At 43.9% G+C, this 21256-nt stretch overlaps 1 protein-coding gene across 1 annotated transcript in view; it reads left to right on the top strand.

The window, feature by feature from the left end:
• The window catches only part of MMRN1 (multimerin 1), a 298882-nt gene extending 290878 nt beyond the window's left edge, over positions 1-8004 (top strand). The window contains exon 8 of the mRNA XM_069230268.1: positions 5590-8004. Coding sequence (XP_069086369.1) covers positions 5590-6011 — 422 coding nt within the window. The 3' untranslated portion in view covers positions 6012-8004. The remainder of the gene's footprint in view (positions 1-5589) is intronic.
• The last annotated feature ends 13252 nt before the right edge of the window (positions 8005-21256 follow it).

Genomic DNA, 21256 nt, shown 5'->3' with positions numbered 1-21256 from the left:
GCTCAGAAAGTGGTGTTCTTGAAGCTCTCATTTATGGGCTCCAAGGTGTTTGGCAGTGATCTGGAGGAGCTGATCAAGAAATCTGCGGAGAACAGGAAGCTGGTTACACCTCTCCAGCGTGTCCCTAAGGACAGGGTTTTTGGTTACAAAGGGACTTTTTCTGCTGGGGGTAAGGCCCCTCTGCACCAGCCATTTCGAGGCAGGGGTTGCGGACAGGGCACCTCACTGCCGACAGATCACGGTACTTTGCAGCCTGCGCTTCTGTCCTCGCCTCTCCCAAGGCAAGACTGCTTCAGGTTTCGGCCAGTGGGGGATCATCTGCAGTTCTTTCAAAACATTTGCACAAGTTCCCTTCAGGATAACTGGGCCCTCTGGGTGGTCTCTAATGGCTACAACATAAATTTCAGCAGCACTCCTTCCTGCCATTTCTTCAAGACTCCCACTGCTCGCTCCCTAGAGAAATTGGCTGCCCTGCTCCAGGGAATTCAATTGCTGCTCCAGAAAGCAGACATTATTCCTGTGCTTCCAGGGGAGACTTTCCATGGTTATTATTCCCTGCTTTTCTTGGTGCAAAAGGGGTCAGGGAAAGTCTGTCCTGTCCTGGAGCTGAAGGTGGTCAATGAGTTCATTCCTCATTTATCCTTCAAGATGGTGTCTCTCTAGCTCATTCTGCCCCTCTTACAGATGGGCGAGTTCCTGACTTCCATTGATCTCTTGGATGCCTACCTCCATAACCCAGTTCATACTTCTCACCAGAGGTTCCTCAGGTTTGCTGTCTAGGGCCACCACTAACAGTTCAGGGTCCTATCCTTCTAAATGGCATCAGCCCAAGGGTATTCACCAAGCATCTGGCTCCTTTGGTGGATATTTTGCATTTTGAAGGTATCCAGCCACGCTGTTGCCGCTGTACAGCTTCTTGATTAACTGGAAGAAGTCCCAGGTCCAGTCATCCCACGATCTCCTCTTCATCAGGGCCCATTTCGAGATGGACTTGAATAAGGTTTTTGTGTCTGAGGAATGTTGTGTTCATCTTTGTTCCCATTTTTCCTCTCTTCTGCTTCATCCTTCGGTGTCTGCGTGGATGTGGCTTTGCATTTTGAGGGAGATGTCCTCTACATTGGCCATTATCCTTTGGGGGAGGTTGTAACCTGTATCCCATTGTTTATCATCCCGTGAGGCATTGGAACCTGTTGCCTGGGGAGTACAAGACTTTGGTTCCGGTGGCTCCTCAGATCCAAAGAGATCTTCAGCGGTGGTTAGATCCCACTCATCTGAGCAGGGTTTGTTTTTTGGTTCCTCTTCCTGTTTTGGTTCTCATGACCGATGACAGTGGGTTCGGTTGGGGTGCCATTCTGGGGGATTCCGCTGCTCAAGGGCGATGGATTTGGTGGAGGACTCTTCAGTCGTCAAATTGGAATGAGCTGGTAGTTGTCGTGAAGGCTTTTCTGTTTTTCTGTTCCCTGTTATTGCAGACTGTAGTGTGTGTGCAGACAGACAATAAGATTTTCTGCTCCTATCTGACTCGGCAGGGTGGCATGTGTCCCTCTCTGTGTTTTCTTTCCAGGAGGATTTGTCCATGGGCTGAATCCAATCTCCGATCCCTCTCAACAGTCTATCTTCCAGGGAGGGAGAATGGGCCTGCCGATGCTCTGGGTTGGAGCTTTCTGTCTTCTCTGATGATATGTCTGCATCTAGCAACCTTTTGGTCCATTTTGTCTTGGTCACCCGTGGCTGGATTTATTTGCCACCAAGGAGAATGCCCTTCTTCCCAACTTTGTCATCTGGTTTAGTCGCCGAGAGCTTGGACAGTGGATGCTCTGGCTATTTCCTGGACCAGGGGTCTCCTGTATTGCTTTTCCCATCCCTCTTCTCCCTCGAGTGTTTCAGAAGGTGGTTCAGGACCATGCGGAGATTCTGTTGATTGCTCCGGCTTGGGCGAGGCAACCTTGGTTCCCTTGTCTTCTGCATCTCTCTGTCGATCCCCAGTGGCTTTTGCCAATCCATCCATCCCTGCTCTGTCAGTCACTTCTTCCTGAGGAAACTTTCTGGTGGTTTGACTTGCGGTTTGGCACTTGAACGGGGTTCCTCTTAGCTCAGGGATGTTCTATGGATGTTGTGGCATTGATCCAGCAGTCCCAGCAGCCCTCTACCCTTAAGGTTTATGTCCGTCATTGGCGGAATTTTTCAGTTTGGTGTCAAGATAAGCCTTTGCTACCTTCCTCTTGTGACCCGGCGGCTTTATTGGAGTTCCTTCAAGATGGTTTCCAGCTGTGTTTGTCTTTCTGTACTCTCCGTAGTCAATGGGTGGCTGTTCAGGCGGCTAGTGTTTTGTCTGTTGCTCTTCTGGCAGCATCCTGTGGTACATTCCCTTGTGCCTTCTTGGAATTTGCCTTTGGTTCCACAGAGTTTATAAGGGGCCCCGTTTGAGCCTCTTGAGTCTGCGGACTTCAAGTTACTTTAAGCCAAGGACACTTTTCTGGTGGCTATTTCCTCAGAAATCAGGGTGGGGGAAATTGGGGCTTTGCTGATCTCCTCTCCTTTCCTTCTTTTTGTTCTGGACTAGGTGGTGCTTCTTCCTAGAAAGGCCTTTCTCCCTAAGGTAGTTTCCTCATTTCATTTGGACTTCGATATTGTTTTTCCTACCTTTTGTCCTCCTCTGGTGTTGGATGAGGAGGTGTGTTTGCATTCCTTGGATGGGCATTGTGCGCTTTTGGTGTACTTGCAGTGCATTGCTGGGTTTTGCAAGAGAGTTGCTTTGTTTGTGTCTCATGGTCTGGCTAAAAGGGGTCTCAAGCCTTCTTTCACTACTTTATCCCTTTGGATTAAGTTGGCTATTTCTCAGTCCTATTCTTTGGCTGGCCAGCCCATTCCTGCATCTTGCCCTAGGCGGTCTACTAGGAGTGTTTCTGCCTCCTGGATGGCTTTTAAGGAGGCTTCAAGTTGTGACCTTTGCTTTGCTGCCACGTGCGCATTGCCTCATACTTTTATGGCCCTTATTGTTTTGCAATTATGGGGTGATGTGCTCTCTGACTTTGATTCTGATGTGTGGAGTTCTGTGGGTTCTCTTGTGGAGTGATGTTTTTGGGTCATTGCATTAAACTTCTTCATTTGCACTGCCCTGTTTTTCTTGTGTTTTGTGTATGAAATCATTTGTATGACTTGGGTATATACACACATATGTGAGGACTGTGAGCGGGAGAGGGATGAAGAGGTAATGCCTGGTTACTCACCAGTACTTTTCATTACTCTGAGTCCATGTCTTTCTCATCACAGTCCTGAATTCCCGCCCGTCTCTCTCTGTTTTAACTGCTTTCTTTCCAGGCTTTATGATTTCAGAAAGTCCTCCCCAGGAAGTGAGGTATTTGTATTACCTTTTAATGGGGGTCATCTTAGACTGGGGAGGAATAGTCATGTTTGGTCATTAGATTCTGCAAGTAAAAAGATAAACTCATACTTGAGGACTGTGACGAGGAAGTCTTGGACTTGGAGTAATGAAAATTACAGTTGAGTAATTGGCCATTCAGCAGCACACATAGAAAGAGTTAAATGCCTCAACGGATTCTTTTTGTACAGGAAGGTATGCCTTTCTGCAAATAAAATCCTGTTAGTAATGCAGGCACCCTCACAACCTTCCAGCTTGGTGCAAGGGTGCCTGCATTGGTGCTAGGCTGCCACAAAAGAAGTATGCCATATCTTCGCAGATAAGGTGCATTTCTGCTGTCTCCATTTCATGCAACACAGCACAGCAAGTTGTCTTGCTGTGTTGCGTTTCATGAATTTTAGAAAGCATAGCCCTGTGCTTCTTGTCTCTACATATGCAATGTGAGTTCTCATCAATGTTAACAACTATCGTTGTTATTTTGATGATATCGTGGATTTGTTTTCGAAATCAGAGTTGTTACTTTATTTTTGGTTGTGAAAGGTAACAGGTGGGAATTTAATTGAGAAAATCTTCAAATTGCCAAACCTAGATAGTTGAGATCTTGAGGGGCATATTTATACTCTGTTTGCACCGAATGTGCGTAAAAAATTTTGACGCACAATCGGCGCAAACCCTGCCCCATAATTATACTTTGACGCCTGACCCCGCGGGCGTCAAAATTCCACCACGTGCGTCATTTTATGGAAGGGGGAAACTGCCTTGCGTTAATTATATGCAAGGTAGGCGTTCCCTTCCATAAAATGACTTTAAGGCCTGTGCCCCTTATTTATACTCTGGCGTCATTTTGACGCACAGGAGGGGGTGGGTCTTAAAAAACGGCACACAGCCTGATGTGCGCCGTTTTTTAACACCTGGTCAGGGCAGGCGTTAAGGGACCTGTGGGCTCGGAAGGAGCCCAGAGGTGCCCTCCCCTGCCCCCAGGGACACCCCCTGTCACCCCTGCCCACCCCAGGAGGACACCCAAGGATGGAGGGACCCATCCCAGGGAAGTAAAGGTAAGTTCGGGTAAGTATTTTTTTCCGTTTTTTTTTATGGCATAGGGGGGCCTGATTTTGGCCCCCCTACATGCCACTATGCCCAATGACCATGCCCAGGGGACATAAGTACCCTGGGCTTGGCCATTGTGGCAAGGGGGCATGACTCCTGTCTTCGCTAAGACAGAAGTCATGTCAATGGAGGTTGGGCGTCAAGAAAAATGGCGCATATCCGGTTTGAGGCCTGAATTTTGCCTCAGACCTGACTTGCACCATTTTTTGACGCACAACCCCCATTTTCCCATACGCCGGCGCTGCCTGGTGTGAGTAATTTTTTTTGACGCACACCAGTCCGCAGCGCCGGCTAACATCATTCCATAAATAAGGCGCCCGCATGGCGTGTTGGAATGACGTTAGCCGGCGGTAAAATTTTTGACGCACAACTGCGTTGGCACAGTTGTGCGTCAAAAAGTATAAATATGGCCCTTAATGTTTTCTTCAAGCTTTTAAACAAAGGGAAATGGATTTTCGTGCTGTGGAGAATCTAATCCGTAGGCCATAGGAGAGGGAAATCACAGTCTTTACGCGAGATGATAATGAGAAATTATACTGCCCCGAGGAACTCGCAGGATAAAGAAATGATGAAAGCATAGAAAGTATTTTTCAATTGTAAATGGAGAAAGGCAATTCTTCACTTGGGATATTTTAACAATGTGAAATGAAAAGAAAATGGGCAGCAACTGAAATTAAAAAATTACATCTTATTAAGAAAATGTCTGTGCTCTGATTGAAATGTTTCTGAATTTGCCTGTATGCTCTTTATCATCTTTCATAGACTGCATACTGAGGAACAAATAGTTGATCCCAAATGTCAACGAATTAAGAGTAAACGTGATTTTTATTGTATTTCTTGGCACAAATGTGCACGCCAAAAGTGTATGAATATAAGGGAGATGAATTGAGTAAATATATAGAAAACATATGTACAAGTGAGTATCAGGTCTGTTTTTACCCAACAATATAATGTTTAATCAATGTTCATATTATTGGAATACTTTGCCTTGCTCTCACAACACAAATTAATTATTCTAATATAACATTGAGAAAAATAGTAAAACACTTGTCCCTCTTGGTCCTACAAGACTAACAGTGCTATGTGTTCTTGTCTTGCAGATTTTTCCAAGGGATCCTATAGATATGCACCCATGGTTACGTTCTTCGTCTCTCATACCTATGGAATGACTGTCCCAGGTCCGATCAAATTCAACAACCTGTATGTCAACTATGGGGCTTCCTATGCCCCAGCAAGTGGAAAATTCATTGTCCCCTACTTGGGTGTCTATGTTTTCAAGTATACAATTGAGTCGTTCAGTCCACGAGTCTCTGGATACTTAGTGGTTGATGGAATAGACAAATTGGCATTCCAGTCTGAAAATATTAACAACAGTTTGTACAGTGATAGGGTTATTACAGGGGATGCTCTGTTAGAGTTGAACTATGGACAAGAGGTCTGGCTGAGACTGGCAACAGGATCTATTCCTGCAAAATACCCCCCTATTACTACATTTGGTGGATTCTTGTTGTACCGCACATAACACCATAATCTCATCTTATTGAATCAACTTGCTCATTGTATGTATTTCTGAACAAGCTACATGATCTGATTTTGGTGTTCTTTTGAGGGGAAGTTGTTTTCTCTTGGAGCAATTTATGGGTAGAGTATGAACTATGATCTTCATTGTATAATCTATAATCTCATAATACTATGCATATATTTTGGGAAACCGGTGTCCACAGATTTTGCTCGAATGAGCACTTCATGCACCATTCAGTAAGCAGTATTATTTTTACCTACAGAATGAAGCTCTGTTCTTTCCCTTCCACCCAAAACAAGGATTGGGATAATATGGAATTAGACTGTTAAAATCTTCAAATAAATCTGACAACAGGACCATGTTCTCGGGTAAAAATGATGTTAATAATTTTCTTCAACATGATCACCGAACGCATATTCATTTTTTTTTTTTTATTTCGGCTGCAAAAATAATATATAACCCAGTCAATGAAGTAACGTAGTTGTTAAAGGCCCTCTCTCTGAGTTACTGGCCTTAACAGCAAGCGCAAATAAAGTGGGAGAGTGTCTTTAACAAATAATATGCCCAAATGCAAAAAGGCTGTAATGCTCCTAGAACATTCAACCAACAAAGGATCGAATACTGAAACTGAAACATGGAGAAATAAAAAGACAAGCTCTGGAATATTAAAGCAGATGTCAACTTCTGCCCTTTTTGGCCTTAACTACTCTAAAGTCTTATTTAGAACTCCCACCATTCCAATGTTCCAATATAGTCTAAGAGCCCACTACAGTGGGATATACTATTTTTTAGGCCCTGAACCTAAATTAAAGGCCCAGGCAGCCCACAAGGTCTATAGCAAAGGAGAGGACCTTGGGCAATCTCTATTGCCCAGGGTGTATGGATTATAAATCGGTTAACGCATTGCACTCATTAAGCATTGAATATTCTAAATTGAACAGGATAGAACCAGAAATGGAATGTTGAAGTAGAAATCTCATACAAGCTGTTATTGGCCCTGAGCCACTCTAATCACTTCAGTGGTGCTCCCAACTGCCCAAAGTTCAATTAGACCTTTATAGCAAACTGCCAATGGGTACACTAATCGTTAAAAGCCCACCACCTTACATAACACATGACCAGGTGGTCTGTATGAACATTTGGGCAGTATCAAACAGGACACTTTGGGCATGGTTTAAGGAAAGTGGTGCTGCGTTACTTTCCTTGCGCTCCTGAGCTCCCCCTAATGCTATCATGTGTGCGCCGTATCTAAGATACGGTGCACCATGGTGGTAGTTAGGGAAACTAATGTCAAAATGTTTGATGCTAGTTCGGAGCTTTGCAGGACTAGCATAAAAAATGTTGACGCTAATCCTGCAAAGCCCATTGAGGCCCATTGAAAACAATGATGTGCCTCCTTCTAACCCCTGCTCTGAGCAGGCGTTAAAAGTGCAGAAAAAAATGACGTGAAGAAATCTCTTAGATTTCTTTGCCCCATTTTTCAGCTCCCACTAATGGGGGAACGCCCCTTTTACATACATTATGCCTGGCACAGGTATAATGTAGCGCAAAGGGTTACAAAGTAGCGCAATGCATGCATTGTGCCACTTTGTAAATGTACTGCAGCAATTTTGGCCTCTTTGGGCCACATTAGCGGCAATTAAAATGGCGCTAATGTGGCGCAAAGAGACGCTAGGGGCTTTTAAATCTGCCCCTTTGTGTATAAGCTTGTCTTTTTTTTTATTCTGCTAAGAATTGTTCAAAAATGCCCTGTCGCTTAGTCAAAAAATAAACCTTTACAGCTCCATATTTCAGTTAGTTATTAAAACGGAAAATGTGCTGAATTCTGTTGGCTGCTTCTCATTTTATTGTTGTACATGCAGCATTACGTCAGACTTTAAGTAGAATTTATATTAAACAGAATTTTTAAACGTTGGAAAAGTTAAATTTAAGTACAGAAAAGTGTATACTGCCATAAAGTATCACATTTTTTAAAGATCAATCCATTACTACATATTAAGTGTGTGTGTTTTTTATTTGTATTCTACTCCATGTTTATAAAACTATGATAACCGATTTTCCAAAATGTTTTCGATCTGATCCTAGTTGTTTCAAAATGGTGCTGTGAGAGGTTCGAACTTGCCAAGTCGGGTGACAAGCCAGTTTCAAGTCTTTTTTTTTTTTTTTAAATGGAAGCTTAAGTCTCTCTTTTCTACAGATTTAAACAGTTCCTGAAGCAATGAGGCACAGCTCGGGGCAGTGAGTTTATTACTGCATCTCGACAGCTGCCCCTGAACCATGTATTATGGCCCCAGGAGTTAGTCCTGAGTGCTACCCTCTGCCTCTGCCCTATTGGAGGCCCATTTAGAAACCTTCACTCGATCTGCCCTCTGCTGCTGTCCTCCAGCCCCCACGCCCGGGTGGCAATACCGTCTCCTCCCCGTACCCTTCCTGTATATCCCACCTGCTTGGTGAAGGATTGTTGAGAGTTGGTTCTGGACGGCCTGGGACGAGATGCTCGCGCCAAAAAATCGAGCAAGAGCAAGGGACAGAAGAGTTTGACTTTCATTTTCAAATTTCGGCTGAATAGAGAAACTTTGGCCCATATTTATACTTTTTGACGCTAAACTGCGCTAACGCAGTTTAGCGTCAAAAAATTTAGCGCCGTCTAACGCCATTCTGAAGCGCCATGCGGGCGCCGTATTTATGGAATGGCGTTAGCCGGCGCTAGCAGACCGGCGCTGCCTGGTGTGCGTGGAAAAAAACCACGTAGACCAGGCAGCGCCGGCGTAGGGGGAAAATGGCGTTAGGGCGTCTTAAAATGGGGCAAGTCAGGTTGAGGCAAAAAAATCGCCTCAACCCGATTTGCGCCATTTTTTTCGACGCCCAGACGCCATTTAAATGACTCCTGTCTTAGTAAAGACAGGAGTCATGCCCCCTTGCCCAATGGCCATGCCCAGGGGACTTATGTCCCCTGGGCATGGTCATTGGGCATAGTGGCATGTAGGGGGGCACAAATAAGGCCCCCCTATGCCACCAAAAAGAATTAAAAAATATAAAAAATTATACTTACCTGAACTTACCTGAATGTCCCTGGGGTGGGTCCCTCCATCCTTGGGTGTCCTCCTGGGGTGGGCAGGGGTGGCAGGGGGGGTCCCTGGGGGCAGGGGAGGGCACCTGTGGGCTCATTTTGAGCCCACAGGCCCCTTAACGCCTACCCTGACCCAGGCGTTAAAAAGTGGCGCAAATGCGGGGTTTTTTGCCCCGCCCACTCCCGGGCGTGATTTTTGCCCGGGAGTATAAATACGACGCATTTGCGTCGCCGTCATTTTTTTAGACGGGAACGCCTTCCTTGCATCTCATCAACACAAGGAAGGCGTTCACGCAAAAAAATGACGCTATTTGCCCATACTTTGGCGCTAGACGCGTCTAACGCCAAAGTATAAATATGGCGTTAGTTTTGCGCCGAATTTGCGTCGAAAAAAACGACGCTAATTCGGCGCAAACGGAGTATAAATACAGGCCTTTATTCGCTTTTAATCAGGCAAATTTCCACACTTCACCTGATGAGGCAAAGTATAACATTCACTCAGCCCTTGTGCTCTTCTCACTAGCCTTTCAAGACAATTAGATTCTCCCTCCATGTTTGGATTCCCGCCTCATTTTTATGTGTAAATGTGATGTAGTTCAATGCTAAGTCAAACCTAAATCAAGACGTCTTCTTCTCTACAAAAGCTTTAATTGTTTGTACCGATGTTTTTAAACTTCCGCCTCAATTCATTACAAACGTTCGTCTGGTTTGCCTGAGTCAAAAAGATTAAGTAGAGAATATGTAGGGCAAGCTTATGGGAATTTTGCTCTTAGAACCTAAAAGCACTTACTTGAATACATTGTAACATTGTGCAGCAATAAATGCTGATACGAATTGCAAAAGGCATTACATGGAATGGTGGGTCACATTGACATAGCTGTCGCTTGTTTGTGTGCTCTTTGCTTGTGTAATTTGTAAGAGGTATCACTTCTGTAAAAAAAAAAAAGTAAGTGTAAGCACATTGTGAACAATGACCAATCAGTGATTGTACAAAAACCTTGCAACTGTCTAATTAAAACCCTACAATTGAAACGAAACCGCAATATACAGGAATACTCCGGATTTTTCTTGAATCTATTTGCATGGCTTTTTAATCGTAATCGACAAAACGTATCTTAATAAATGATAAGCGGTGTTTATAGTTCTGTCAGAGTTCAGGTCATAAAAAAGAAGCATAAACGGGGATTTCTTTGAATATTATTTTGATTCTTTACAGGAGCTGAACGTTTGATCGGCCAATAGTTGTACGAGGTCCCCTAGGGTCTGGCCTCAAGACAGCTTCAACAAAACAAAACAATACACAGAGAAGGAAATTTGGAGCAGCCTCTTTTAGCCATTGTTTTGTCTAATTTACTTTTAGTCACCCCTTGCTAAAAGTAGGATTTGCATTTTTGTTTGCATTTTGTTAAAAGTATCATCTACATTTTGGGTCAGCCCGCAGAGGTATTTTTTTCTTAAGATCATTATATGTGCTACTAGGTGTATTAGTCTACTTAAAATCTGCATCCTTCCAATGTGTTTTCAGGGAAGGTGCACCACACACACCTACTCCTACTGTACACATACCTCTACTTCAAGTCCTTCAACAACTCCATTCCCTACTCCTACCACCATTATTATGCATGTAATTACTTCTATTGATTCTCCTTTTGTCATACTCATTTTCAAGCTCCCTACTCCTACTTACCAATATTCTTTTTTTAAACTTCTTTCTAAACCTACCTCTAGAATCTCTACCCTCATTCAGGAGGCTTTCATTTGAAATGAGCAAACAAAATAATCTAAGGGGCATATTTACAAGAAGTGACGAAGCGCAGCTGTTGCGCCCACGTCAGCAGTGCTGCATAGCGTCACTTCTAAAACACAGGGATACAGCATATTTAATGGAATACAGCACATCCCTGTGTTTCCCCTTGCGCTAAATTAGCTGCTGAGCGCCATCTCAGCCAGCCTTGCGCCATGTTGCAAGGAAGGCTGGGTTGTGGGGGAGATTGTTTTTGTGCTGGAAGGAATACCTTCCTGCACAAAAACAATCTTCAATGGCAATTTGCTCTTTCTATGTGTGCTACAGAGTGCTGCACACATAGAAAGAGCACAAAACGAGGAGAAAAGAATGCATTTTGCTTCGTTGCACCATACTAATACCACCCTTGGGGTGGCGTTAGATTTTGGCTCTGCCTCAGGTTTACGAAATTTCGTAAATCTGGGGCAGCGTTAAAATGCAGTGGATGTTGCTGTGAAACGCCCCCAGCAACACCCATTGCACTCCCCTTCCACACAAAGTGCTGTGTGTGAAGGGGCCGTATTTACAAGCTGGCATTAAGCCACAAAGAGTGGCTGAACGCCGCATTATAACTACGGCGCAGTGCACAGCGCCATCGGAGGATAAAAAAAAAGTGATGTTCTGGTGGTTCTAGGGGCTTGTAAATATGCCCCTAAGTACGCTTATACTTGCACATTTTCAATCTCATTTCTTAGGCGCATTCTACTGAATGCAAAGGTCTGCAAACTCTTATCATTATGAAATCTTCAAACTCGTATCCATCCATTCCATCCATGTTTTGGACATTCGATGCATCAACAAAACCTGGTTTAACAACTATTCACAATCTGCCACTGAATTGCTACTTCCTAACGGATAAACAAGTATCTGTGACAACATTGAATGAGCACAAAATGGGCATCTAGGTTTTATCTTCCAAAGCTATCTACCTACACACTATCACCAGCCCAATTTCTTAGAATATGTTACCACAAACCAAACGATGTCTTTAAACAACACAAGCAAGCAAACACTACTCTATCCTCTATAACCCAGTTTTACTCCACAAAGTATAGCAGCAATTCTCTCAGCCTACACAGTACAATCAAACATTCTTGATCTCATCTTTGTCAGTCCAGGTATTGTCCAATGCTTTTCTCCCATTTTTCTCCCTCAACCTAGATCCACAACAACTCTGTCACAAAAGGTTGGTACTATCATGTACATACCCCAAGAACCCATCACCCATAAAATAAAATACATATAACTGTCAGCAAACACCAATGAGACTGTCAAGAACTATGAGATCATTCACACATGAACAGGTCACTGTACCCATCCAAGAAGAAAAGCAAATTGTAATATCCATTTATCCATTCACCATTTTAATGAAGAAGACCTTCTCTTATGATTAGCTGAGTTATAATGAGATAGCTGTAATCAATCTACTCTTAATTAGAACATTGGAATGTTACGAGCTCCATTGGAGCCAATGGAGTGCTCAGGGCTTTTACTGGCCGGTAAAAGCCCGAGCGTCAACATTCCAATGTTCTCTTTGTTCACAGCAACGGGGTGACTCCGTGAGGACTATGTTTTATTTATTAGAACATTCTGCCCTCTATTGGCAGAATGTTCTTATAGCCTTAAAGCCAGTCATAGCGGGCTATACCGGCCATTAAAGGCCCACTCTCCTGCTAAAGGCCCTCGCCGAATGCTGGAGCGGGCCTCAAATGACAGGCTCTAAAGCTATATTGGAACTATGAAATATTGCAAGCTCCATTGGAGACGATGGAGTGCTCAGGGTTTTTACTGGCTGGTAAAAGCCTGGAGTGTCAACATTCCAATGTTCTCTTTGTTCACAGCAACAGGGTGACTCCGTGAGGACTATGTTTTATTTATTAGAACATTCTGCCCTCTAGTGGCAGAATGTTCTTATAGCCTTAAAGCCAGACATAGCGGGCTCTACCGGCCATTAAAGGCCCACTCTCCTGTTAAAGGCCCTCGCTGAATGCTGGAGCGGGCCTCAAATGGCAGGCTCTAAAGCTATATTGGAACTATGAAATATTGCAAGCTCCATTGGAGACGATGGAGTGCTCAGGGTTTTTACTGGCTGGTAAAAGCCTGGAGTGTCAACATTCCAATGTTCTTTGTTCACAGCAACAGCTGTGAACAAAGGCCTCATGGAGCCTGAGAGGATTTCAATCCTCTGTGATGATATTTTTTTATTTATTGGAACTTTCTGCCCTGTAGTGGCAGAATGTTCTAATAGCCTTATAGCACTTCGTAGCTGGGTCATACCTGCAATTAAAGTCCAACTCCCTTGCTAAAGGCCCTCACCTTCAGGCCATTAAATCTGGCAACGGGCCTTTAATAGCCGGCATAGCCCACTATGGTGGGTTCTAAGGCTATATTATTTCACCATCTCAGAGAAGGCCGAAAGGCTGAATCCCTCACTACTCACTCCTTCTGCTTTCCATTCACTCTTTTCTGGATTTGACCTAAAAACTGTGTCAGATTCCAGCATGTTACTGAGAGTTCTGTCGGAAAGAAAAAGCAATAGGTCTGTTGAGCATTATTTTTTAAACCTGTGATGTTTTACATGGCAAAAATGTGAGATTTTGGAAGAGTACCAGAGAAAGATGCATGTATTTTGTTCTGAGTAAGATACCAAGGTGGATCATGTACCTAAAAAAAATACCAAAAAACTCCATGCAATTACCAGACTTGAAATCTATGACTACTACAGAATAATTAGAGGCCATTTTGAATAGAGCAAGACACATCAATAGCCTAAAAGCAGAGGGCAGTCACATAAAAATGTTTGTTGTAGAATGTTCAGTAGAACAGTTGGAAAAAACAACATGCTATCAAGCGAATTAGAAACATCCAGAGTTCACCGAGACACCTCTAGATACCACCCTAATACATAAAACAAAACACGAGAGCTATTTGTGAATTTAAAGAGCTATCCGTTTCAGATTCTCAATGAGGTCCTGTTACAGAATATATTGCGAGCAGAGGGATATTGTTTTTCAGTCTCAATTTAGTCCGACTGGGAGTCTGGGGTGAGGACTGAAGAGCAAAAGCTCTTAGTGGTAAAGTTAAACTGAAATTCGTAGGCTTACTTGGAGTACTGATAAAGTGATAATACACATCAAAATACACTTAATTAAACTCATCTAGATTGCTAGCATTCTTCTTGAAAACATTTGTAAAGACACAGAGAAGAGTTAGGGCTGGGACCATATGTACCACGAACTGATTCAGAAAAAGTAGCTGCAAAATTGCACACCGAATTTTGATTTTGCAAATTGGCCTCTATATTAATATCTCAGTTCAAAAAGTCACAATTTGGAAAGGACTGCAGTTCATCAACATTCATGAGGATCGGGCAAATTGTGACTGACTCCGATTGGATGTCATCTTAAGGACGGTGGCTTGATGCTGTCAGCAGACCACCATGTCTGTAGTTGCACTTTGATACAATAAATATATATTGTTTAAGTGTACCCCGTTTTCTTAAAAGAAATGTGTCAGCAGTTAAAAAAGTACTTTAATAAAAGTTTGTTTCAGAGCTGAATGTGGTCCTCTAGACCACCACCCATCCCATTCAAGAAGGGGAATGGGACCCACAGGGACGCCTTACCCTTTGTGAAGAAAATTGATGACTGCACATCTCAAGGAATGTCTCAAAATAGCCCAAAAATTATTTATTTTCAAATGTTGCATCTTTTGCCTGTATGTGCCTTTTAGGTATGAATCACCATTTTCGGAGCTAAAATAAGTGTGTTTAGATTCATTTTCAAGCTCAAAAAATGCCAAAAACACAAGATTTTGCATATGACTAAAAGTTTATGAAAAAGGCCTATTTGGTCCCTGGAAGGACTTAAATAGTGTTTTGTCACGACAGGGAGTGATACAAAGATCATTTGGAGTCATTTCCTGATTATGTACCAAGTCTAATTTTTGTTGAAAACCACTAACTTCAACTTAAAGTTGTCAAAAATGGTTTGAAATCAAATTTTTCATCTTTCGACTCTGTATGAATTCTGGATATGAGTCATCACTGTTAGAGCTAAAATAAGCAGGATTAGTCATTTTCATGCTCTCAATAGGCCAAAATACAAGATCTTGAGTATGAGTAAAAGCTTATGAAAATGACCTATTTGGTTATTGAGAGGACCAAAAAAGTGAGCATTCACTACTAGGCATGCAGTCGTTTTCTGTTCATGCAATAAAAAGTCTGAATTTTAATGAAAATCACAGATCACGGACCATAATGTGTCTGAAAATTGCCCAAAACTATTTGTTTTCAATCATATATTTCAACTGTATATGTTTATCACCTTTGGAGCGAAAACAAGTGTCTTTAGAACCACTCTTATGCTCTCTCCTCTAAATAGGTCAAAACACAAGATTTAGAGTATGAGGAAAGGTCTATTAAATGGGTCTATTTGTTCATTTTAAGGTCTTAAATCAGTGGTTTAATGAAACTTGAGGGGGCCCCCATGCAAAGTACATGGAGCACAGGGTCGTTTGTTACGCCACTGCCTTAAGGGATTTATTCAACATGAGTTGCGATATAAACAATATTTGGAGTCTGTTAGAAATGGGGTCTCTAGTTGGCAGTGGTTTGCACCCTGTCCAAGTCGGGACTCTTATTCTAATCAGTGTAAGGGAGCCATACAGCTAAGATAACCCCTCCCCCCCCTTGGTAGCTTGGCTCAAGCAGTCAGGCTTATTACAGAGGAAATGTGTACAGTATTTGTATGCACACACAGTGAAATCACCACAAAAGTACTCCACCCCAGTTAAGAAAAAATAGCCAGTGTTTATCTGAGTAAAACAAGACCAAAATGACAAAAATCCAACATACACAAAGAAACACATTTTTAAAGATGAAATCCCAGTAAAGCGCTTAGAAACACAATAGCTCCACTGGGGCTATCACGACATCTAGACAGAGTTATTCCCAACAGTTCGACTTCACTCACGAGGCAGAGCGGGCCAATCACAGAGTCGCACAGACATGGGGTCTGGAAAGTGCCTTTGGAAAACAAGGAAACAAAGACATATCACAGAATTCGGGAGGTGAGGCATCGCTGAAGCCGGTGTGGCATCAGCTCCTTACTGCTACAAGGGAGGTGAGGCATTGGTTCCTTACTACAAGGCAGGGAAGGTGAGGCGTTGGTTCTTTACTGTTGCAGGGAAGGTGATGCGGTGCCGGTTCCTTAAGTTCTGGCGGGGTCGATTAATCCAGCAGCTCAAAATGCAAAGCGTAGACTTCGTGGTGTCTTGATCACACCACAGGGCCACAGGTGCTGCAGTGGAGTTGGAGTCAGGCATCACAGACATCGGTGACATGGCACTCAGGAGTCACATTGTGGCAGGACTTCAGAGGTACTGTGGCGTAGGTCGCGGTCACTGCACCCAGCGGGCACCACGGCTCCAGTGGACGCAGTGGCATGGAGTCAGACAGCGGTGCCGGTTCAGAAGTCACTCTGGAGTCAATGTGCTTGTTTCTTCTTGGTTACACCAGAACTCCCTTCCAAAGGCCCAGGAGCTAAATTTTGCACCACTTGGCAAGTCAGGACTCTGAGCAAGAGAGCCCAGGTGCTGACAGATAAAGGGGCATATTTATACTCCGTTTGCGCCGGAATTGCGTCGTTTTTTTTTACGCAATTCCGACGCAAAACTAACTCCATATTTATACTTTGGCGTTAGACGCGTCTAGCGCCAAAGTCCATTGCGTCAAAAAAATTAGCGCCGGCTTACGCCATTCTGAAGCGCCATGCGGGCGCCGTATTTAATCAATGACGTTAGCCGGCGTTAGCCGCCGGCGCTGCCTGGAGTGCGTGGATAAAAACGACGTACACCAGGCAGCGCCGGCGTAGGGGGATATGGGGCTTGGGCGTCAAAAAATGGGGCAAGTCAGGTTGAGGCAAATTTTTTGCCTCCCAACCCCCATAGAAATGACTCCTGTCTTAGCAAAGACAGGAGTCATTCCCCCTTGCCCAATGGCCATGCCCAGGGGACTTCTGTCCCCTGGGCATGGTCATTGGGCATAGTGGCATGTAGGGGGGCACAAATCAGGCCCCCCTATGCCACACAAAAAAAAAAAAAAAAGGCTTACCTTGTCTTACCTTAATGTCCCTGGGATGGGTCCCTCCAGCTTTGGGTGTCCTCCTGGGGTGGGCAAGGGTGACAGGGGGTGTCCCTGGGGGCATGGGAGGGCACCTCTGGGCTCCTTCAGAGCCCACAGGTCCCTTAACGCCTGCCTTTTCCAGGCGTTAAAAAACGGCGCAAAAGCGGCCGTACGTCATTTTTTTTTACCCGCCCACTCCCGGGCGTGAATTTTGCCCGGGAGTGTAAATACGGCGCACATGCCTCGGAGTCAATTTTTTAGACGGGAACGCCTACCTTGCATCTCATTAACGCAAAGTAGGTGTCCACGCTAAAAAATGACGCAAACTCCATGGACTTTGGCGCTAGACGCGTCTAACGCCAAAGTATAAATATGGAGTTAGTTTTGCGTCGGAATTGCGTAAAAAAAAACGACGCAATTCCGGCGCAAACGGAGTATAAATATGCCCCTAAATTGTTGATGAAAATTTCTGACTGCAGACATCAAGAAATGTCTCAAAGTGGCCAACAATGGTTTGTTTTCAAATGTTGCATCTTTCAACTATTTATGACTTTTGAATGTGGATCTTCACTTTTATAGCCAAAATGAGAATGATAGTAATTTTCCTGCTTTCAATGGGCCAAAATAGAAGATTTTAGGTTTGAGTAACAGTGTATGAAAATAGCCCAACTACTCACTCGGATGCCTTAAAAAGTGTTTATTCACTATTTATGATTGTGGATGTGCTTCATCACCGTTGGAGCTAAAATGAGCATGTTTAAAGTGGGTTTCATGCTGTCAGTTGGCCAAAACACAGGGGTCCATATGTATGAAGGAATTGAGCTGATCGTGTCCCACGCAAAGGAACCCAAGGGTGATGCAAACTCTAAATGAAATTTATCAAGCCACGTAAGGCCACATTGCATGGCCCTGAGTGGCTTGATAAATATAGAGTAATGCAAGGAAGTGCAAATCGCTGTCTTGCGTTACTTTGCAGCAGGAAGGCATGTTGTGGGTGGAGTGTGGTGGTTCCCATGCATCCCCCCATGAATACTGACACATTCCCACATTTTCCAACATTGGTAGACCTGGGAATATTTCCAAATAGTTCGCCTCCCCAATAGAGATGCAACAAGGATAAATATCTTTATTTTTCCACGCTATTTCCCCTAAGTGTGCTGTATTCTGTGGCACATTTAGGCCCATATTTATCCTTTTTTTGTGCCACATTTGCGTCACTTTTTTGAGCAAAAGCTGTGCAAACTTACAAAATACAATTGTATTCTGTAAGTTTGCGCCACTTTTGCGTAAAAAATAACGCAAATGTGCGCAAAAAAAGTATAAATATGGGCTATAGAGAGAGGAAAATGCCTCTGAGAATTGTTTTTGTTCAGGGAGGTGCCCCTTCCTGCACAAAAACAATCCTGCCTACAACACAGGCACCCTTGCACCATGGTGCAAAGGTGCCTGCATTGGTGCTAGTCAGCAGTTTGTGCTCCAGCACAGGCAGAGAGCAGGAATGTGCCATATAACGTTAACTATGAAGCATTCCTGCACTCTTCCTTTCACCCAGAGAAGTGCAACAAGTTCACTTGCTGCATTGCATTGTGTTGCATAAAAATATTGATAAATATGGGCCTCAATGACTATCACGTGGCCCGTGAGCAGGGTAGGCACCAGACAGTAAAATGAGTACAATAGTGCAGAATTCACAAATAAGACACAGGAAAATGGAGAAAAAGTATTTTAAAACCTGGACCACAACCCTCCCAAAAATTTGAAAACTTTTCCTTCAGAAAAAATAAACTAAATAAGTGAATGCAAAACGGGCCCGTACTGCAAATCCAGGCCGCCCACAATCAAATGTAAAAAGTCAAGAAAAAACAAAAAGTAAAAATAAAATACTGGTGCATGCCAACCATCCAATAGCAAACATATCCAAAAGATCTTCTACTCTTTTGATTTCTCACCAAAAAAATATTAAAATCCAGTAGTATTTGCAACACGAATTGCAGCGAAAGAAAGTGATCCTTTCCCCTCCAAATCCAATTGAAAACTGACCAATGGATAGACAAAGCAGTGGAAGGAGCTTTCTTGTCAGGAGAGGAATTTGGGGGCATATTTATACTCCGTTTGCGCCGGAATTGCGTCGTTTTTTTGGACGCAATTCCGACGCAAAACTAACTCCATATTTATACTTTGGCGTTAGACGCGTCTAGCGCCAAAGTCCATGGAGTTTGCGTCATTTTTTAGCGTGGACACCTACTTTGCGTTAATGAGATGCAAGGTAGGCGTTCCCGTCGAAAAAATTGACTCCGAGGCATGTGCGCCGTATTTACACTCCCGGGCAAAATTCACGCCCGGGAGTGGGCGGGTCAAAAAAAATGACAAACGGCCTCTTTTGCGCCGTTTTTTAGCGCCTGGAAAAGGCAGGCGTTAAGGGACCTGTGGGCTCTGAAGGAGCCCAGAGGTGCCCTCCCATGCCCCCAGGGACACCCCCTGTCACCCTTGCCCACCCCAGGAGGACACCCAAGGCTGGAGGGACCCATCCCAGGGACATTAAGGTAAGTTCAGTTAAGTCATTTTTTTTTTTTTTGTGGCATAGGGGGGCCTGATTTGTGCCCCCCTACATGCCACTATGCCCAATGACCATGCCCAGGGGACAGAAGTCCCCTGGGCATGGCCATTGGGCAAGGGGGCATGACTCCTGTCTTTGCTAAGACAGGAGTCATTTCTATGGGGGTTGGGAGTCGAAAAAAATGGCGCAAATCGGGTTGAGGCGAAAAATTTGCCTCAGCCTGACTTGCCCCATTTTTTGACGCCCAAGCTCCATATCCCCCTACGCCGGCGCTGCCTGGTGTACGTCGTTTTTTTCCACGCACACCAGGCAGCGCCGGCGGCTAACGCCGGCTAACGTCATTGATTAAACACGGCGCTCGCATGGCGCTTCAGAATGGCGTTAGCCGGCGCTAATTTTTTTGACGCAAAACTGCGTTAGCGCAGTTTTGCGTCAAAAAGTATAAATATGGCCCTTGGAGTCTCTGTGGAACTTTCTTGCTGTTGAAAATAGAAGATTAAAAAAATGTGTTTCACACCAAATAAACTACCTGAACCGTCCGTTAGGGTAGAACACCAACTCACGAGACTATGTTGAGATGATTTTGCTGTTCCTCAAGTACAAATTCTTTAGCTGCAGTAGCTTGCATTAGAAAATCGCACCTGAAGGCTTCATAGTGACCGGAATCAAACTACGGGATGCCAAATATTGCTCGACTCACGAGCTCATTTGCTGCAGAATCGCATTGTTTCCATTGTCATTGAATTGCTAGAATGGGGAAGACATTCTGCCATTCAGCAATAGGAGGGATTTGGCTTTAGAAGAGTAACATGAAGTCACAAAATTCCTCCAATTTCGAAAGCAAAGAGAAAAAGCAGTGTGCAGTTACACCATATGATCAGTAGATGTCCCTGTAGGACCTAACATGGTGCAGTTACACCTTGCCACTAATAGATGTTTCTGTAGCACATAGCATTGTGCAGTTGCACCATATGACCAATAGATGTACCCGTAGCACCTAACATGGTGCAGTTACACCTTACCACTGATAGATGTCTCTGTAGCACATAACATGGTTCATTTACACCATAAAACTAAAAAATGTCCCTGTAGCACAATGTATGGGGCAGTTACACCATATGACGAATAGATGTCCCTGCAGCATATAGCATGGCTCAGTTATATTTTGCCACCAATAGAAGACCCTGTAGCATATAGCATGGTGCAGGTGCGCCTTTCCTCCCACAGATGTCCCTACAGTACATAGCAAGATGCGCTTACACCATATGCCCAAAAGATGTGCCTTTAGCACATACCATGGCAGAGTTACACCATATGACCCGTAGATAACACCTTACCAGATAGCATGGTGCAGTTACACCATATGACCAATAGATGTCTCTGTAGCACACAACATTGAGCAGAAACACCTTGCCACCAATCTATGTCCCTGTATCGCATAGCATGGTGCAGCTACACCTTGAAACCAATGGATGTCACTGTAGCACATAGCATGGTGCAGTTACACCTTACCACCAATGCTTGTCCATGTTGCACAAAGCATGGCACACTTACGCCATATGACCAATAGATGTTCTTGTAACACATAGCATGGTGCAGCTACACCTTGAAACTAATAGATGTCCCTGCAGCCCATAGCATGGTGCAGTTATTCCTTGCCTCCAATAGTTGTCCATGTTGCACATACCATGGCACACTTACACCAGATGAC

Source organism: Pleurodeles waltl, chromosome 1_1 (genome assembly GCF_031143425.1).
Source record: "Pleurodeles waltl isolate 20211129_DDA chromosome 1_1, aPleWal1.hap1.20221129, whole genome shotgun sequence".
Classification (NCBI taxonomy): domain Eukaryota; kingdom Metazoa; phylum Chordata; class Amphibia; order Caudata; family Salamandridae; genus Pleurodeles; species Pleurodeles waltl.
The sequence above is the reverse complement of the archived record's forward strand: the minus strand, read 5'-3'. Positions and strand labels throughout refer to the sequence as shown.